Below are 14,167 nucleotides of genomic sequence, written 5' to 3'. Positions count from 1 at the left end.
GATCCAATCACAGTGCTTCCCCATAGGATTAGCTGAGACTGACAAGGAGGCAGATCAGTGGCAGAGCCAGCATGATTCAAACACAGCCCTGGCCAATCAGCATCTACTCATAGAGATTAATTGAATCAATGAATCTCTATGAGGAAAGTTCAGTGTCTGCATGCAGAGGGAGGAGATACTGAATGTTAGACCTCCCCATAAGAAAGCATTATTTAATGCTTTCCTATGGGGATTCCAGCGACGCTGGAGGACCTCATGCATAGCGTAGTTTAAAACACTAGAGGAGGACTTAACCCTGCAAGTAATTATTGCAGTTTATAAACACTGCAATCATTACACATACAGGGTTGAGGGTGATGTGAGTTGGCACCCAGACCACTCCAAAGGGCAGAAGTGGTCTGGGTGCCTGGAGTGTCCCTTTAAGCAAGCTGTGTCTGGAGTTTTCGTTTAAAATAGTGAAGGCTGTTTTTTGTTGTTGTTGTTGGTTTTTTTTTTTTTACTGTGCAATTCCATGCACTTTCCTGCTATGGTATTTATTAGGTTAATATAAGCCTAAGGGCAGGAAAATATTACTTGAAGGGAAACTGTTTTAGACCAGCAGGAATCCTGTTCATTCCAGTTTTGTACCAATCTAATGAGCATTCATGTGAGTAGTTTGTTTTTTGTAATATGACACTTGCTCCTTTTTTATTATTTCTATGTAAAGCTTCTGATCATTCCATGTAGAGTGTGTGAGATTGATTTATTTTATATATGTTTATTATTATAATTGCCATTTATATAGCGCCAACCGATTCTGTAGCGCTTTACAATATTATTAGAGGGGGATTTAACTATAAATAGGACAATAACCAGAAATCTTACAGGAACAATAGGTTGAAGAGGGCCCTGCTCAAACAAGCTCACAGTCTATAGGAGGTGGGGTATACAACACATTAGGGCAGGGAATAGCAGTCAAATTAGGTGGGAGTGAAGCAGAGCTGGAGGAGAGGGTAGAGAGCAAGAGACAGGTATGTAAGGTAGAGGTTACTCTGGGAGGCCATATGCTTTCCTAAAGAAATGGGTTTTAAGGCACTTCTTAAACGATTTAAGATTAGGGGAGAGTCTGATGGCGGTAGGCAGGCTATTCCAGGGAGGGAGCCGCCCGCGAGAAGTCCTGTAAGCGCGAGTTGGCCGTACGGGTGCGAGCATAGGACAGAAGAAGGTCACGGGCAGAGCGGAGACGTCAAGAAGGGGCATACCTGTGGATCTTTGAGGAGATCTAAGAGGGGCTAAGATTATTCAGTGCTTTGTAGGTATGGGTTAGCACTTTGTATTGACTCCTATAGCAAACAGGAAGCCAATGTAAGGACTGACAGAGGGGTGAGGTGTGAGAGGACCGTATAGAGAGGAAAATCAGTCTGGCGGCAGCATTCATTACAGACTGTAGCGGGGCAATACGGCTATTGGGAAGACCAATTAGGAGAGAGTTACAATAGTCCATGCGAGAGATTACTAGAGCATGGACAAGCTCTTTAGTAGCATCTTGTGTAAGAAAGGGGCGGATTCAGGCAATGTTTTTGAGTTGCAATTGGCATGATTTGACAACAGACCAGATGTGAGGCCAGAATCAAAAGTAACATCAAGAAAACGTGCTTGTAAGGATGGGCTGATATGGGTACCACCAATTTAAAGGGAAAGTTCTGCTTCTTCTGCATAAGCCACAGTGCGTGCAGTTATTTATACTTTGGAACAGTCTATAGGAATATGAGTTTGGGTGATCTCTATCAGTCTTTTCAACAATTATAGAACATTAAGCATGTTTTAAAAGGGCTTTATTTAACTCTAGCAAATCTCTAGGGTATAATAGGTAGTAATGGCAGGGGGTTTATAGGAAACCTTCTGAAAAGTATTAGTTAATTTTTCTGTAGTAAATTTTGCTGTTTTGAAAGTCTGCCCTAAACAACCAAATTTTTTGTTTATATTCTAGCGTTAACAGTATTTAAAGTACAATAACATTTTGATGGGACAGTCCAAGCAAGCACCAAGGTCAAAATCGGTTGACCGTACAGAGTTCAGAGAAACGGCAAACTAACATTACAACCAAGATATTCTCGTTGTATTTTTTTACTTTTTTGAGGCAATAGAATAAAAATAAGGGAAAAGCGAAAGGGGTGGGGAGCTGGAGATATGTCAATCAATCTAGTGTAAAAGACCAAAGGAGTACTAGAAAACAGTGCCAAGACAAAACAAGCCTATTCCCACAATCCCCATGCTTTATAAAAATGAGTGTGAAGTGTGCTAGAGTTAATTTGTCCATCGCCATTTTGTAACTTGTTAGAACTTTGTGTTCTCAAGACTCAATATCTCTTAGGAAGGCAGGGCATTGAGAATGTATTAAGAGTTGTTAAGTATGTGACGAAAAAAAGAGAAACAAGATCTGCACATATTGAAGCAGTAGTAATCGAACAGAAAGCTGGGAAGACACAAGCCATTTAAGTGGAGTAAAAGTGGGTGGGCCTGTGAGGCACATTGCATCACTAGCACTGCCCAAAGGTGATGGATTCACCCGAAAAGTGGATCAATCTGCCCAATTAATTGTCATATCAGCCTGGTGTGAGTTCACGCCAGGTGTCTCCCAATTAAGGAAGCCAGCCCACCAAGACTTACATCATTCAGGAAGCACTGTCCTAGTTCCCTGGCCATAGTGCAAGAGCATTTAATTATGTGCTCGATCTTTGTGTACAGGTTCCTGGTGTCCTGCTTTTGGGGATGAAATTATGACAGTAGTACAGTACTCTGGAAACCAGGAATGTTGGGAGGCATGAGTGGGATAGTAAGAGCCTGGAACGAATATAGCAATTGGGGTAAACCATTTTAATAAAATTAAAGTTTGATACACTTGTTATTTTTCTCATAGTTTGTAAGTGTTGAGCACCATGTAAATGCCCAGACAGGGCCTTTTTCCTTTTTAAATAAATTTCAATAGTACTTTATACTAAGAATACTTTTGTGTTTAACCAGATAAGGGTCATTTACCTTGTTACAAAGGGTCTATGTGTAATTATTAACCAATTAATTGTACCATATGCCAAAATAAATTAAAGTGTGCATACTATGATTTCCTCTCATTTCCTTGAATTTTTTATCATGTAGGGACAAAGATTATTCAGCCATTCACGGTCTCACTGTGATTTTCAGTGGGAGACATTTGCATAACTCTTTTATTGTATTTCAGTAGACCCAAGTAGTTAGGTTCATAGAATAACAGATTCTGTCATAGAAAATAAAAGTAGAACACTCAGTTTGTAAATCAAAAGAAGGTTCCAGCTGTTGGCTCGATTTGTACAACTTTGCCCACACATGCTAGATGTGTGTTTTGTGGGATGACCCTGACCAAATTCCCTGCAGTGAATAAATCATTCAGATTCTGTTTACCACTGTACAGTTACTATTAGTCTTGTTACCTTTGTTTAGAAGATTTAAGATGAGATTAAATTTTTGGACATAAAGTGGGTTGGTGCACTAAACCAATTTATACTAAATTTAAAATACGGACTTTAAAATCTTGGCTACAATAGCTAATCTTGAAAAATTCAGCAGAAGAATGGTTATTAGTGATTACATTTTGACATTCACATGACATTTCATTTGTGTTTATAATGCCCAAAATGTAGTTTCAAATATAGTAATCTGATCTCTAATAAACAATACTTCCCACCATGTAATGCTTTTTGGATAAGCTGAGCAGTTGCCAATTGGCAATGAAACTTTGACATAGGTTATTCAGTCTTAAGGTTGCATGAGTTGATTTTATCGGCATTAAGGCACAGTGACAATGATTATTTTGTCTTGTATTGGGAATAGTTGTACTGAAATGGGGAGAATTGTAATTATCAACAATTTAAGTAAAATAGACTTATTTTTTCCTCAATAGGTTTGCATTGTTTAAGAAATATGCAATTTTTGTGTTTTGACATATGTTTATGCCTGTCAGAATTTTGTTACCCTTTGTGCCTGCAAAGTTAGGCCTTAGACTACACATAAAATTAAATACATTGATGCCAGATTTCCACATAAATTACTGTAAATGTCTGACTCTATCAGGTACAAATCATTATCGTAGAAAAATAACAAATACAATATCATACTGGCATAAAATGATCTATACTGGAAAACCGATGAAAACAAAAGGAGAATAATTGGGACACTTTTTTTTGACACTTTTTTTTAGCGGCCACCTATGCAAGTGATATTGACAGGTAGTACAGTTCATTGCATCTATGTAAGTGTGAGACTCCTGGGACTAAAATTTCATTTGACACTGTGGTATTGTCATCTATTGGTAAATTGATTGGTGATTTTATTGCGATAACTTTTTTTTTTTTTGATTTGTAAATACAACTGAGGATTTCCACTAAACAGGAATTGGAGAGAATGAAGCATGGGATTTCACATTTTACACCAAAATAGTAGAGGTAGAAACAGATTTGAAAGTTGTTGTGTTTTTTTTTTTTTTCTTTTCTTTTTTTTCGTTTTTTTTTTAGTGATTTTGACCTGATAGGCACATTTGCCCATTCTTCTCACTTAACAGTTAAAATAAAAACTTTTAAAACTTAGGTAAGGGGTTATTTATCTAAAGATTGGACCTTATTGCTGTTCTACCGTTGGCTGTCTAATGAAGGCTGAGACTGTTCAAGCGCCCAGTGTTGCGGTTTGTTGTTGCTGGTTGTTACAGGTTAATCTGGGCTGAGGGGGTTAAGTGTTTGTTCAGGGTCGGTAGAAATTGTTCATGAGTTATGCTGGGTGGAGCCAAGTGAAGGTTACCTGGGTAGCACTTCTCATTGGATCTCACACAACAGTAGAATCTCTCTATTGCCAGATAGAGGGCTGTGTTTAGTTTCAGCAGAAAAAATGTCTGCAATCCTTTCTGACTGCAGCTTTCCATCTGCTGTGCGTTGATTCTCTGTATTCTACAACCCATAATTCACCTCCTACAATGGATTACTCCAGGAATGACTTTTGTCCAGTAATTGTCATAGTAAATTCCCATTGTTGCTGCTGTTCTCGTGACTGTTCTCAGGTATGTTACTGTAAAGAAAAGGTAGTAACTAAGGACATAGATACCCATATAAATTTCTGTTCAACAGATTTAGTGTTATTTTCAGTCTTTTCACACTCCTGAAATGCTGCTTTTGCATATGTTACATTTATCTTTGCTGTAGTCTTTGCTGAAATTTAATATTTTTCTTTGTTATTATATCATTTGGTATTGTGCTCTTAAAATTTGTAATTGGCATGTTAGCCATATATGTACTGTAGAACATGTGCCACGAGTAGAGTACCTCTCCAGGCGTTGAATGGTCCTGTGAGATGTATGCTTACAAAACATCATTGGAGATGTTGTTGCACATCTACTAGAGAGCTTACCTATTGTCTATCCCAGTATGTGTTAGCAATACAATGACCTGATTTATAATGCTTGGGTTCTTCTTTGTATGTATGTACTTAATTAGGGTTATGGTCACTTTTTCTTTCTTTGCTTCAAATACACTGTGCATGTTGACATGCCTGTCCCACAGTAGCTGTGGGGCTACTATTCCTTTTTGGAAAGTGTATGTGTTTTTTTATTTTGTTTTAAATCCTGTCTAACGCAAACTCTGACCAACTATATAGAATTCTTAATGGTTTTTTTATTGTCAAAAGAGTTAGATTTAAAAAGTGCCAGTTTTTAATCAAATAATTTAGGAATGTTAAAAGGTATGACTTCCTCCTGTGTTCCTGCTAATGATTAATAACCCCTGAATGAATAGGTTTTAATCCTGTTGGGCTGAAGTAAGAATACCGCTTCCCCTTCAAAATGTAAACTGTAAATACAAATTAATTGAGTAGGGCTGTTTTGGGTAAACATTGCCAAATTCTAGCTGTAAGCTTTATACCAAGTCAAGATTTGCAAGTAGAATTGTATTGCAATTCTTGTCTTTCCAGGTATTGCAATTCTTATTTTCAAAATTTGCTCAGATCTTATTACTTTTCACAATAGGTAGTACTGATAAGTTAAAAAATTTTTTTAAAAAATGTAACAAATGTTTGTTCCAGAAATCGACTTATAATATACCCTGTTAACTGTGAAAGACTGCAGTCTAACAGCAAGTTAGTGCATTGCTTACAACTAAGAAACATTTGTGGCTCTTATATAAGAATTATATTGAGTACTGTTATTGGCAAGCAAGAGGAGTCACTGTTATGTATTTCATGACCCACTGTTCCTTTAGTTGTTAAATCTGTTTGGGCGGGGTACACGCACGCAGATATTCTGTTTGAGGAGGGGTGCCCAAAAGGTAGATTGACAGATGTAGAACTACAACTCCCTTGATGCTTTTTTAGAATGACAAAGCATCATGAAAGTTGTAGATTTAAAACATCTAAGGATCTACTTTTTGTGCACCCCTGTGTTAGAGTGACTTATTGTAAGCTTTGTTGAGACTCTAGCTGGCCCTCCTAATACCAAAACACTCTGCCATCCTTGTGTCAAATTAGAAAGCACCAGCAAATGAAACCCTTCTAGGGAAACAGAACTTTGATTTATTGGAAGATGCGTAGAGGTCGCCTAGTTTTTTCGCCTCGCTAAAAATCTTTGCAAAGCTTGAAAAATAAGGGAAGCTGGTGAAGAAATCCTTGCATATAACCAACATTGATACTTTAGCTGTATTAATTGATTCCCATTGATTTTGTTTTGTTTAAATGCCAGCAAACCTATAGAAAAATATTTAAATTGAAAATTTCAACCTATAAAAGTGTGGTGTCAAAATACAGTTTTACGCCAAATGCCAGCAAACCTATAGAAAAATATTTAAATTGAAAATTTCAACCTATAAAAGTGTGGTGTCAAAATACAGTTTGACGCTCCAAATGCTTGCAAAATGTCATTGGACAGAGAACTAAACACATTTCCAGTATGATCTGCATGTGCTTTTGATTTGTTGCTGGATGTATGGAATCCACTATAAATTAGTGTAAAATGTAGAATGTCTCCTATTTGAATTTTATCCTCAACTGTTACGTTTAAAGAATTGTGATTTGAGATCGTATTTAGTGCCTTTTAAATTTTGATTAAGGCAACTTTAGGCATCTGCACATTAGTGAAATAATACACATATAATGAAATGGTCTTCATAAAAGATTCTTATACATACGCTTGCAATGTGGGGGCAGGGTGGAATGGTCAGATCTTGCATGTGTGAAGTCAGTATATACCACCAACCCTTAGATATCTACATCTGCGTTCTAGCTAATAAAAAACACTAAGCCCATTAAATCCAGGATGCAACATTTAGTTAACTCTGGAAATCATTTACTGCCCTCTAACTTTTTTGAGGCACAATTATCATTCATAAATGCCTACGTGCTCTGAGTTTCAGTCAAACTATGGACTAGTTTTACAAAAATGTACACAAACACATTTATGAATTGCAATGATATGATGTGTCCATTGATGCACTTGAAGGTGTTTGGGACAGTTTTGATCTAGCAATTACAAAATTAAAAAAAACACACACACTTGAAAAGAGGAGTATATTTATATAGCAAATTTAGAGCCAGATAAACATTCTTACAAAGATTTATTGGGATAGTAGGTTCACTGTACACATTCATCAAAAACACAAACTGTAACACAAATTGTAAGACATTTAATCAGAAACACTGGCTGACCCAAACTTCTTGTATTTTGTTAGTCAGTCAGCTTTAAAGGTCAACTTTAAAGGATATGCATCTCTGGGCAATATATATTATATTAAACCAATAAGCACACACTTTTAGACAAGTATGCAAACTGTAATAAAGCAAGAAAAATCTTGGCAAGTGTTTAATAAATATTTATAAATTTGGTCAAATTGCATTATTGCGCACACCTCTCAACAAAGGGAGTTTCTTCAGCCTCCCTTTTACCCACCCTATTCAGTTTCAGACCAATCCACTAATGACATAAACAGGGTATCATCATGCAGCAGCAAGAGAGGGAAACCAGACACTGAAGCTTGCTCAGTATGATCACACTGATCAGACTCCCTTTCTTCATCCCCTGTCAATATTTGGCAAGGTGAAGAGATTATCTGCACATGTAAATCTGTCATGCGTGCCCAATGCACTTTTGCAGCATTCTTTGTAATAGTACACTGATTGGTAGATCAGTCCACCTCCCCCTGAAGTGGATTTGGAAAGCATAAGAAGCAAGTAAATGTGAAAATAAAAACAAAAAAAAATGAGTGTTTGTTTTTCCTGGCACTAAAGTGGCCCTTTAAATTTTTTTAGTGTCCCTCTTTCTCCTTGTGTTTATGGTTTTGAAATTCACCTACATTTTTCTTATGCTGAATGTGATTTTCAGCAATGGATAGAGCTTCAGCAAGGTTCCATTTTAGTTGCCAAGGTAACTTACCTGCAATCCTTAAATCAAAGTAATCTCATGTACTGGCAATTTGCAGACATCTTGGACAGCGCAAAATATGGTAGCTATCAAATCTTGAGACCCATTGCAGAGAAGTATAGATAATATAAATGGTGTCAATCCTTATCCTTAAAGGACCACTCCGAACACTACAGCTTGCTGAAGGGCTTATGTTTACGTAGTATCCTGTTTTAATTGCACATTATTAATTCCATGGTGGAATTAGCACTTTTAAAAGTACATTCTGAAACACCTCCTTGGCTGTCAAACCGCTTGGAAGGTTTGATTTCTCCCTTAGTTTGCTTCCCTGAGCTAACTGTTGCAGTGCTTGCGCACAGAGGATCACAGGATCTGCAACGTTGGCAGGCTGTTAGATTCCCCCATAAAAAACAAAAAAACATTTTACATAGAGAATTCATGCTAGAAATGTATTTGTTTTTCACTTTCATTCTTTGCTTCTTAATCTTTAAACCAGTCACCTTGCGTACAAATCACTATATAATAAGAGTACTAAACCAATCACTGCATATAAAACAGTTTATGGTGTTTGTGTTGTTCAGGGTCACATTCTGGTTCCAAGACTATTAGTTGTCCCTGATGTGTACTTTGCCCATGAGGAAGAGCTTAATTTTATATTTACTACTGTGAGTTTTACAGGGTTATGTATTTACAGTTTGACGTTGAGTGCTTATTCGTCTCCAAATGGAAAGTTTTTTTGGTGCTCATTACAAATAAGTACAGGTTTGTGGGTATCCTTGTGATAGTCCAATATCAACTTTTGCTCCTCTGACCTTGCCAGTAACTAATATTTTGGTTCCATTTATGTAAACACAATTATGTTAGTCTATGTTTCATGACTTTGGCCTGACCACATGAAGCCTTACTTGTGATAACATATTGCAAAGTTTTAGGTGAAATAAACATTAATGTTGCCTTTAAATATATATGGTTAGATATGTAAGTTGGAAAGTGCAGGCTGATACACCGAGATCTTGATAATCGCATACTAGGGAGTAAGAGGATAACATTGCAAATGGCTCAACCAACACCTAAACTTTGGTGTCCATGTTTCTCCTTTTAATCAGCATAGCCAGTTAAAAATACATAATAGAGGGTGTACTATGAATATTGTTTAAATAGCTAACAAATAGTTAATCATCGTTGCTATATCAATTGTACTTTAATAAAAAAAATCAATATAAACAAATAATTTTAATGCAGCCTTACCGTATACATCTCCTTTCTGGCAATAGTTCTCAAATGATTACCCTCACTTTAGGGTTAATTCCAATGTCTGTTCCTTGAAGCTTACCACATAAGCTGTTTTTATTTTTGTTTTTTTTTCTTTACAGACTGAAGGATAGCATTTACTTAAATCAGAGATTTGGGTTGATATATTTCAGTTTGGCCCCTCTGGTTGTACATTCCCTATATTAAAAGCACACTCATTATTATGGCACGATACACTCAGTTGTTTTAAGCAATATGTTGGTAACATGTCACTGCCCTGATGCAATGCCTGATATCCGTATGAGGGTTTATTCTCCACAACTAGTGTGTGAAATAATGTATTAATCGCTCTAGTATTCATACAAATGGAGAGGACTGGCAATAGCTTAAATATACTTAAATTATCAACACCGTATAGAGTAGAGATGAAGAATTGCAGAGCCCCAGCTATAGCCAACAAATGACTTTGAAATCATCTTTAGTTGTGCAACTGCCACTCTCAAGGACTACCTGACTACAGAGTCTCATCCAGATAACAAATTTAGCGCTCATATTTATCTTGCTTTCTCATCTTTTACACACAGGGTGTAAAGCCAGCCAGCTTTGATAAAGTTGCCATTCCAGAGGTGAAAGAAATTATTGAGGGATGCATTCGCCAGAACAAAGATGAAAGGTGATGTAAAAATTGAAAAGAATTACATGGAATTGTTCCAGAAAAGCGGTCCTATTCACATGAATGAAAACTTTCAGTTGGGGATTTTTCTTCCTCGTTTGGAGATAGCCTTTTGGTAGTGACAATATAACTTAAAGGGACTCTCCAGTGCCATGTTGCGGAAGGGTTTAAAACCGCTTCAGTGACTTACCTGAATCCAGCGCCGATGTCCCTCAGCGCTGGGCCAGGTTCCTCCCCCGCCGACGTCAGCCAGCTGGGGAGACCTAATGCGCATGAGCGGCAATGGCTGCGCACATTAGACCTCCCCTTAGGAAAGCATTATTCGGTGCTTTCCTATGGGGATTCTGTCGACGCTGGAGGTCCTCGTGCATAGCATGAGGACGTCCAGCATCGCTTAAAACACTTTTTAGGTTTTAAGAACCCGGAAGTCCCTCTAGTGGCTATCTGATAGACAGCCACTAGAGGAGGACTTAACCCCTGCACGGTAATTATTGCCAATGGGCAGAAGTGGTCTGGGTGCCTGGAGTGTCCCTTTAAGTATAATAATGTATACATTCATAGAAACATAGAATATGATGGCAGATAAGAACCATTCGGCCCATCTAGTCTGCCCAATTTTTTAAATACTCTCATTAGTCCCTGGCCTTATCTTATAGTTAGGATATACAACCAAGTTTATATATTATAGTTAGGATGGCCTTATGCCTATCCCACACATGCTTAAACTCCTTTACTGTGTTAAAGGGACTCTATAGTCACCATATAAAAGCAAGAAAGACAGGTCCCCCAGCCTTCCTTCTTGCTTTTATATGAACTTTCATTCATTAAAAAAAAAAAAATCGGTGTTTTTATATTAAAAACTTACCTCCGTTCCAGCGCCGAGCTCCCCGCTAGGCCGCGCCCCCTTTTTCGTCAAAATGACGAAATCGCGGGGCCCAATGGGACGGCTTCGCGCTGGACCAATCGCGTTCTTCATAGAGCGGCATTGAATGCCGCCCTATGAAGAACCTGAGCGCTTTACCGCGCATGTGCGCGGAATGCGCGTTCGCGAGCTGAGCTGTCTGACTGACAGCTCAGCTCGCTTTCTAAAATTATCAATAATAATTTAGGGCCCCCACCCGCCCTGTGCGGCGGGTGGGGGCCCTAAAATTATCAATGAGGGGGGGGACCTACTGTCCCCCCCCCGGCCCCCACCCCTGTGCGGCGGGTGGGGGCCCTAAAATTATCAATGAGGGGGGGGACCTACTGTCCCCCCCCCGGCCCCCACCCCTGTGCGGCGGGTGGGGGCCCTAAAATTATCAATGAGGGGGGGACCTACTGTCCCCCCCCGGCCCCCACCCCTGTGCGGCGGGTGGGGGCCCTAAAATTATCAATGAGGGGGGGGACCTACTGTCCCCCCCCCCGGCCCCCACCCCTGTGCGGCGGGTGGGGGCCCTAAAATGATCAGTAAGGGGGGGACCTACTGTCCCCCCCCGGCCCCCACCCCTGTGCGGCGGGTGGGGGCCCTAAAATGATCAATAAGGGGGGGGACCTACTGTCCCCCCCCCCCGGCCCCCACCCCTGAGCGGCGGGTGGGGGCCCTAAAATGATCAATAAGGGGGGGGACCTACTGTCCCCCCCCCGGCCCCCACCCCTGTGCGGCGGGTGGGGGCCCTAAAATTATCAATGAGGGGGGGACCTACTGTCCCCCCCCCGGCCCCCACCCCTGTGCGGCGGGTGGGGGCCCTAAAATTATCAATGAGGGGGGGGACCTACTGTCCCTCCCCCGGCCCCCACCCCTGTGCGGCGGGTGGGGGCCCTAAAATTATCAATGAGGGGGGGACCTACTGTCCCCCCCCGGCCCCCACCCCTGAGCGGCGGGTGGGGGCCCTAAAATGATCAGTAAGGGGGGGGACCTACTGTCCCCCCCCGGCCCCCACCCCTGTGCGGCGGGTGGGGGCCCTAAAATGATCAATAAGGGGGGGGACCTACTGTCCCCCCCCCCGGCCCCCACCCCTGAGCGGCGGGTGGGGGCCCTAAAATGATCAATAAGGGGGGGGACCTACTGTCCCCCCCCCTGCCCCCACCCCTGAGCGGCGGGTGGGGGCCCTAAAATTATCAATAAGGGGGGGACCTATTGTCCCCCCCCGGCCCCCACCCCTGAGCGGTGGGTGGGGGCCCTAAATACAAAGGGGGGGGGACCCTAGTTAACCCTCCCCCCCCCCAAAAAAAAATATCTCCCTACCTACCCCCCTCACCCTAAAAATAATGAGGGGGGACCATTAACTAAAAACCTGTAAAAAAATGAGATAAAATCAACTTACCATTCGATGTTTTCTTTCTTCTAAAATCTTCTTTCTTCAGCCCCAAAAAAGGCCAAATAAAAATCCATAATAACCGACGCAATTAAAAAAAAAAAAAAAAAAAAAACGAGCGCAAAAAAAAATAATCCATCTTCACCCATGGAGGGCTCCGCGCAGACTGAGCTCCGCAGGGCGGGGGAAGGCTTATAAAGCCTTGCCCCGCCCTGCAATTAGGCTAAGAACACTCTGATTGGTGGGTTTAAGCCAATCAGAGTGCTCTTTGTCATTTTACAAGCGTGGGAAAGTTCTTTGGAATTTTCCCACGCTTGTAAAATGACACAGAGCAATGTGATTGGATGGCTTGAAATCCATCCAATCACAGTGCTCTGTGTCATTTTACAAGCGTGGGAAAATTCCAAAGAACTTTCCCACGCTTGTAAAATGACAAAGAGCACTCTGATTGGCTTAAACCCACCAATCAGAGTGTTCTTAGCCTAATTGCAGGGCGGGGCAAGGCTTTATAAGCCTTCCCCCGCCCTGCGGAGCTCAGTCTGCGCGGAGCCCTCCATGGGTGAAGATGGATTATTTTTTTTGCGCTCGGGTTTTTTTTTTTTTTTTTTAATTGCGTCGGTTATTATGGATTTTTATTTGGCCTTTTTTGGGGCTGAAGAAAGAAGATTTTAGAAGAAAGAAAACATCGAATGGTAAGTTGTTTTTATCTTATTTTTTTTTTCTTTACAGGTTTTTAGTTAAAGGGTCCCCCCTCATTATTTTTAGGGTGAGGGGGGTAGGTAGGGAGATAAGTTTTTTTTTTTTTGGGGGGGGGGGGGGGGAGAGGGTTAACTAGGGTCCCCACCCCCTTTGTATTTAGGGCCCCCACCCACCGCTCAGGGGTGGGGGCCGGGGGGGGACAATAGGTCCCCCCCTATTGATAATTTTAGGGCCCCCACCCACCGCTCAGGGGTGGGGGCCGGGGGGGGGCAGTAGATCCCCCCCCTTATTGTGAATTTTAGGGCCCCCACCCGCCGCACAGGGGTGGGGGCCGGGGGGGGACAGTAGGTCCCCCCCCTATTGTGAATTTTAGGGCCCCCACCCACCGCTCAGGGGTGGGGGCCGGGGGGCAGTAGGCCCCCCCCCCTTATTGTGAATTTTAGGGCCCCCACCCGCCGCACAGGGGTGGGGGCCGGGGGGGGCAGTATGTCCCCCCCTTATTTTTTATAAGGGGGGGACATACTGGTAATTGATAATTTTATAAGGGGGGGACAATAGGTAATTGATAATTTTAGTGCCCCCACCCGCCGCACAGGGGTGGGGGCCGGGGGGGCAGTATGTGCCACCCTTATTTTTAGGGCCCCCACTCACCGCTCAGGGGTGGGGGCCGGGGGGGGGGGGGGGGAGGAGAGTAGGTCCGTCCCCCCCCCCCCCCCTTCAACCACTATTGTGGCCAGACAGCATCCCTGTGGGTTCGGGCTTCAGCTGTCAGCTGAAGCCACGCCCACAGCAGTGCTGACAGGCTGTCAGCACACAAAGCGCGTTCACAGTGCTTTGTGTGCTGAT

General features: G+C 41.7%; 1 protein-coding gene across 9 annotated transcripts in view; it reads left to right on the top strand.

Moving 5' to 3' along the window:
• The window catches only part of WNK1 (WNK lysine deficient protein kinase 1), a 196,273-nt gene that overhangs the window by 106,417 nt on the left and 75,689 nt on the right, over positions 1-14,167 (top strand). For 8 of the 9 annotated variants that reach the window (XM_063447699.1, XM_063447696.1, XM_063447692.1 and 5 more), the window contains exon 5: positions 10,240-10,328. In XM_063447699.1, the coding sequence (XP_063303769.1) occupies positions 10,240-10,328 (89 nt within the window). Of the gene's footprint in view, positions 1-4,856; positions 5,063-10,239; positions 10,329-14,167 lie in introns of those variants that run through there. The other variant, XM_063447697.1, reaches the window with a different exon arrangement.

The sequence above is a fragment of the Pelobates fuscus genome, chromosome 3 (genome assembly GCF_036172605.1).
Source record: "Pelobates fuscus isolate aPelFus1 chromosome 3, aPelFus1.pri, whole genome shotgun sequence".
NCBI classification, from domain to species: domain Eukaryota; kingdom Metazoa; phylum Chordata; class Amphibia; order Anura; family Pelobatidae; genus Pelobates; species Pelobates fuscus.
Note: the sequence above shows the minus strand (reverse complement) of the source record. Positions and strands in the feature narration are given on the sequence as shown.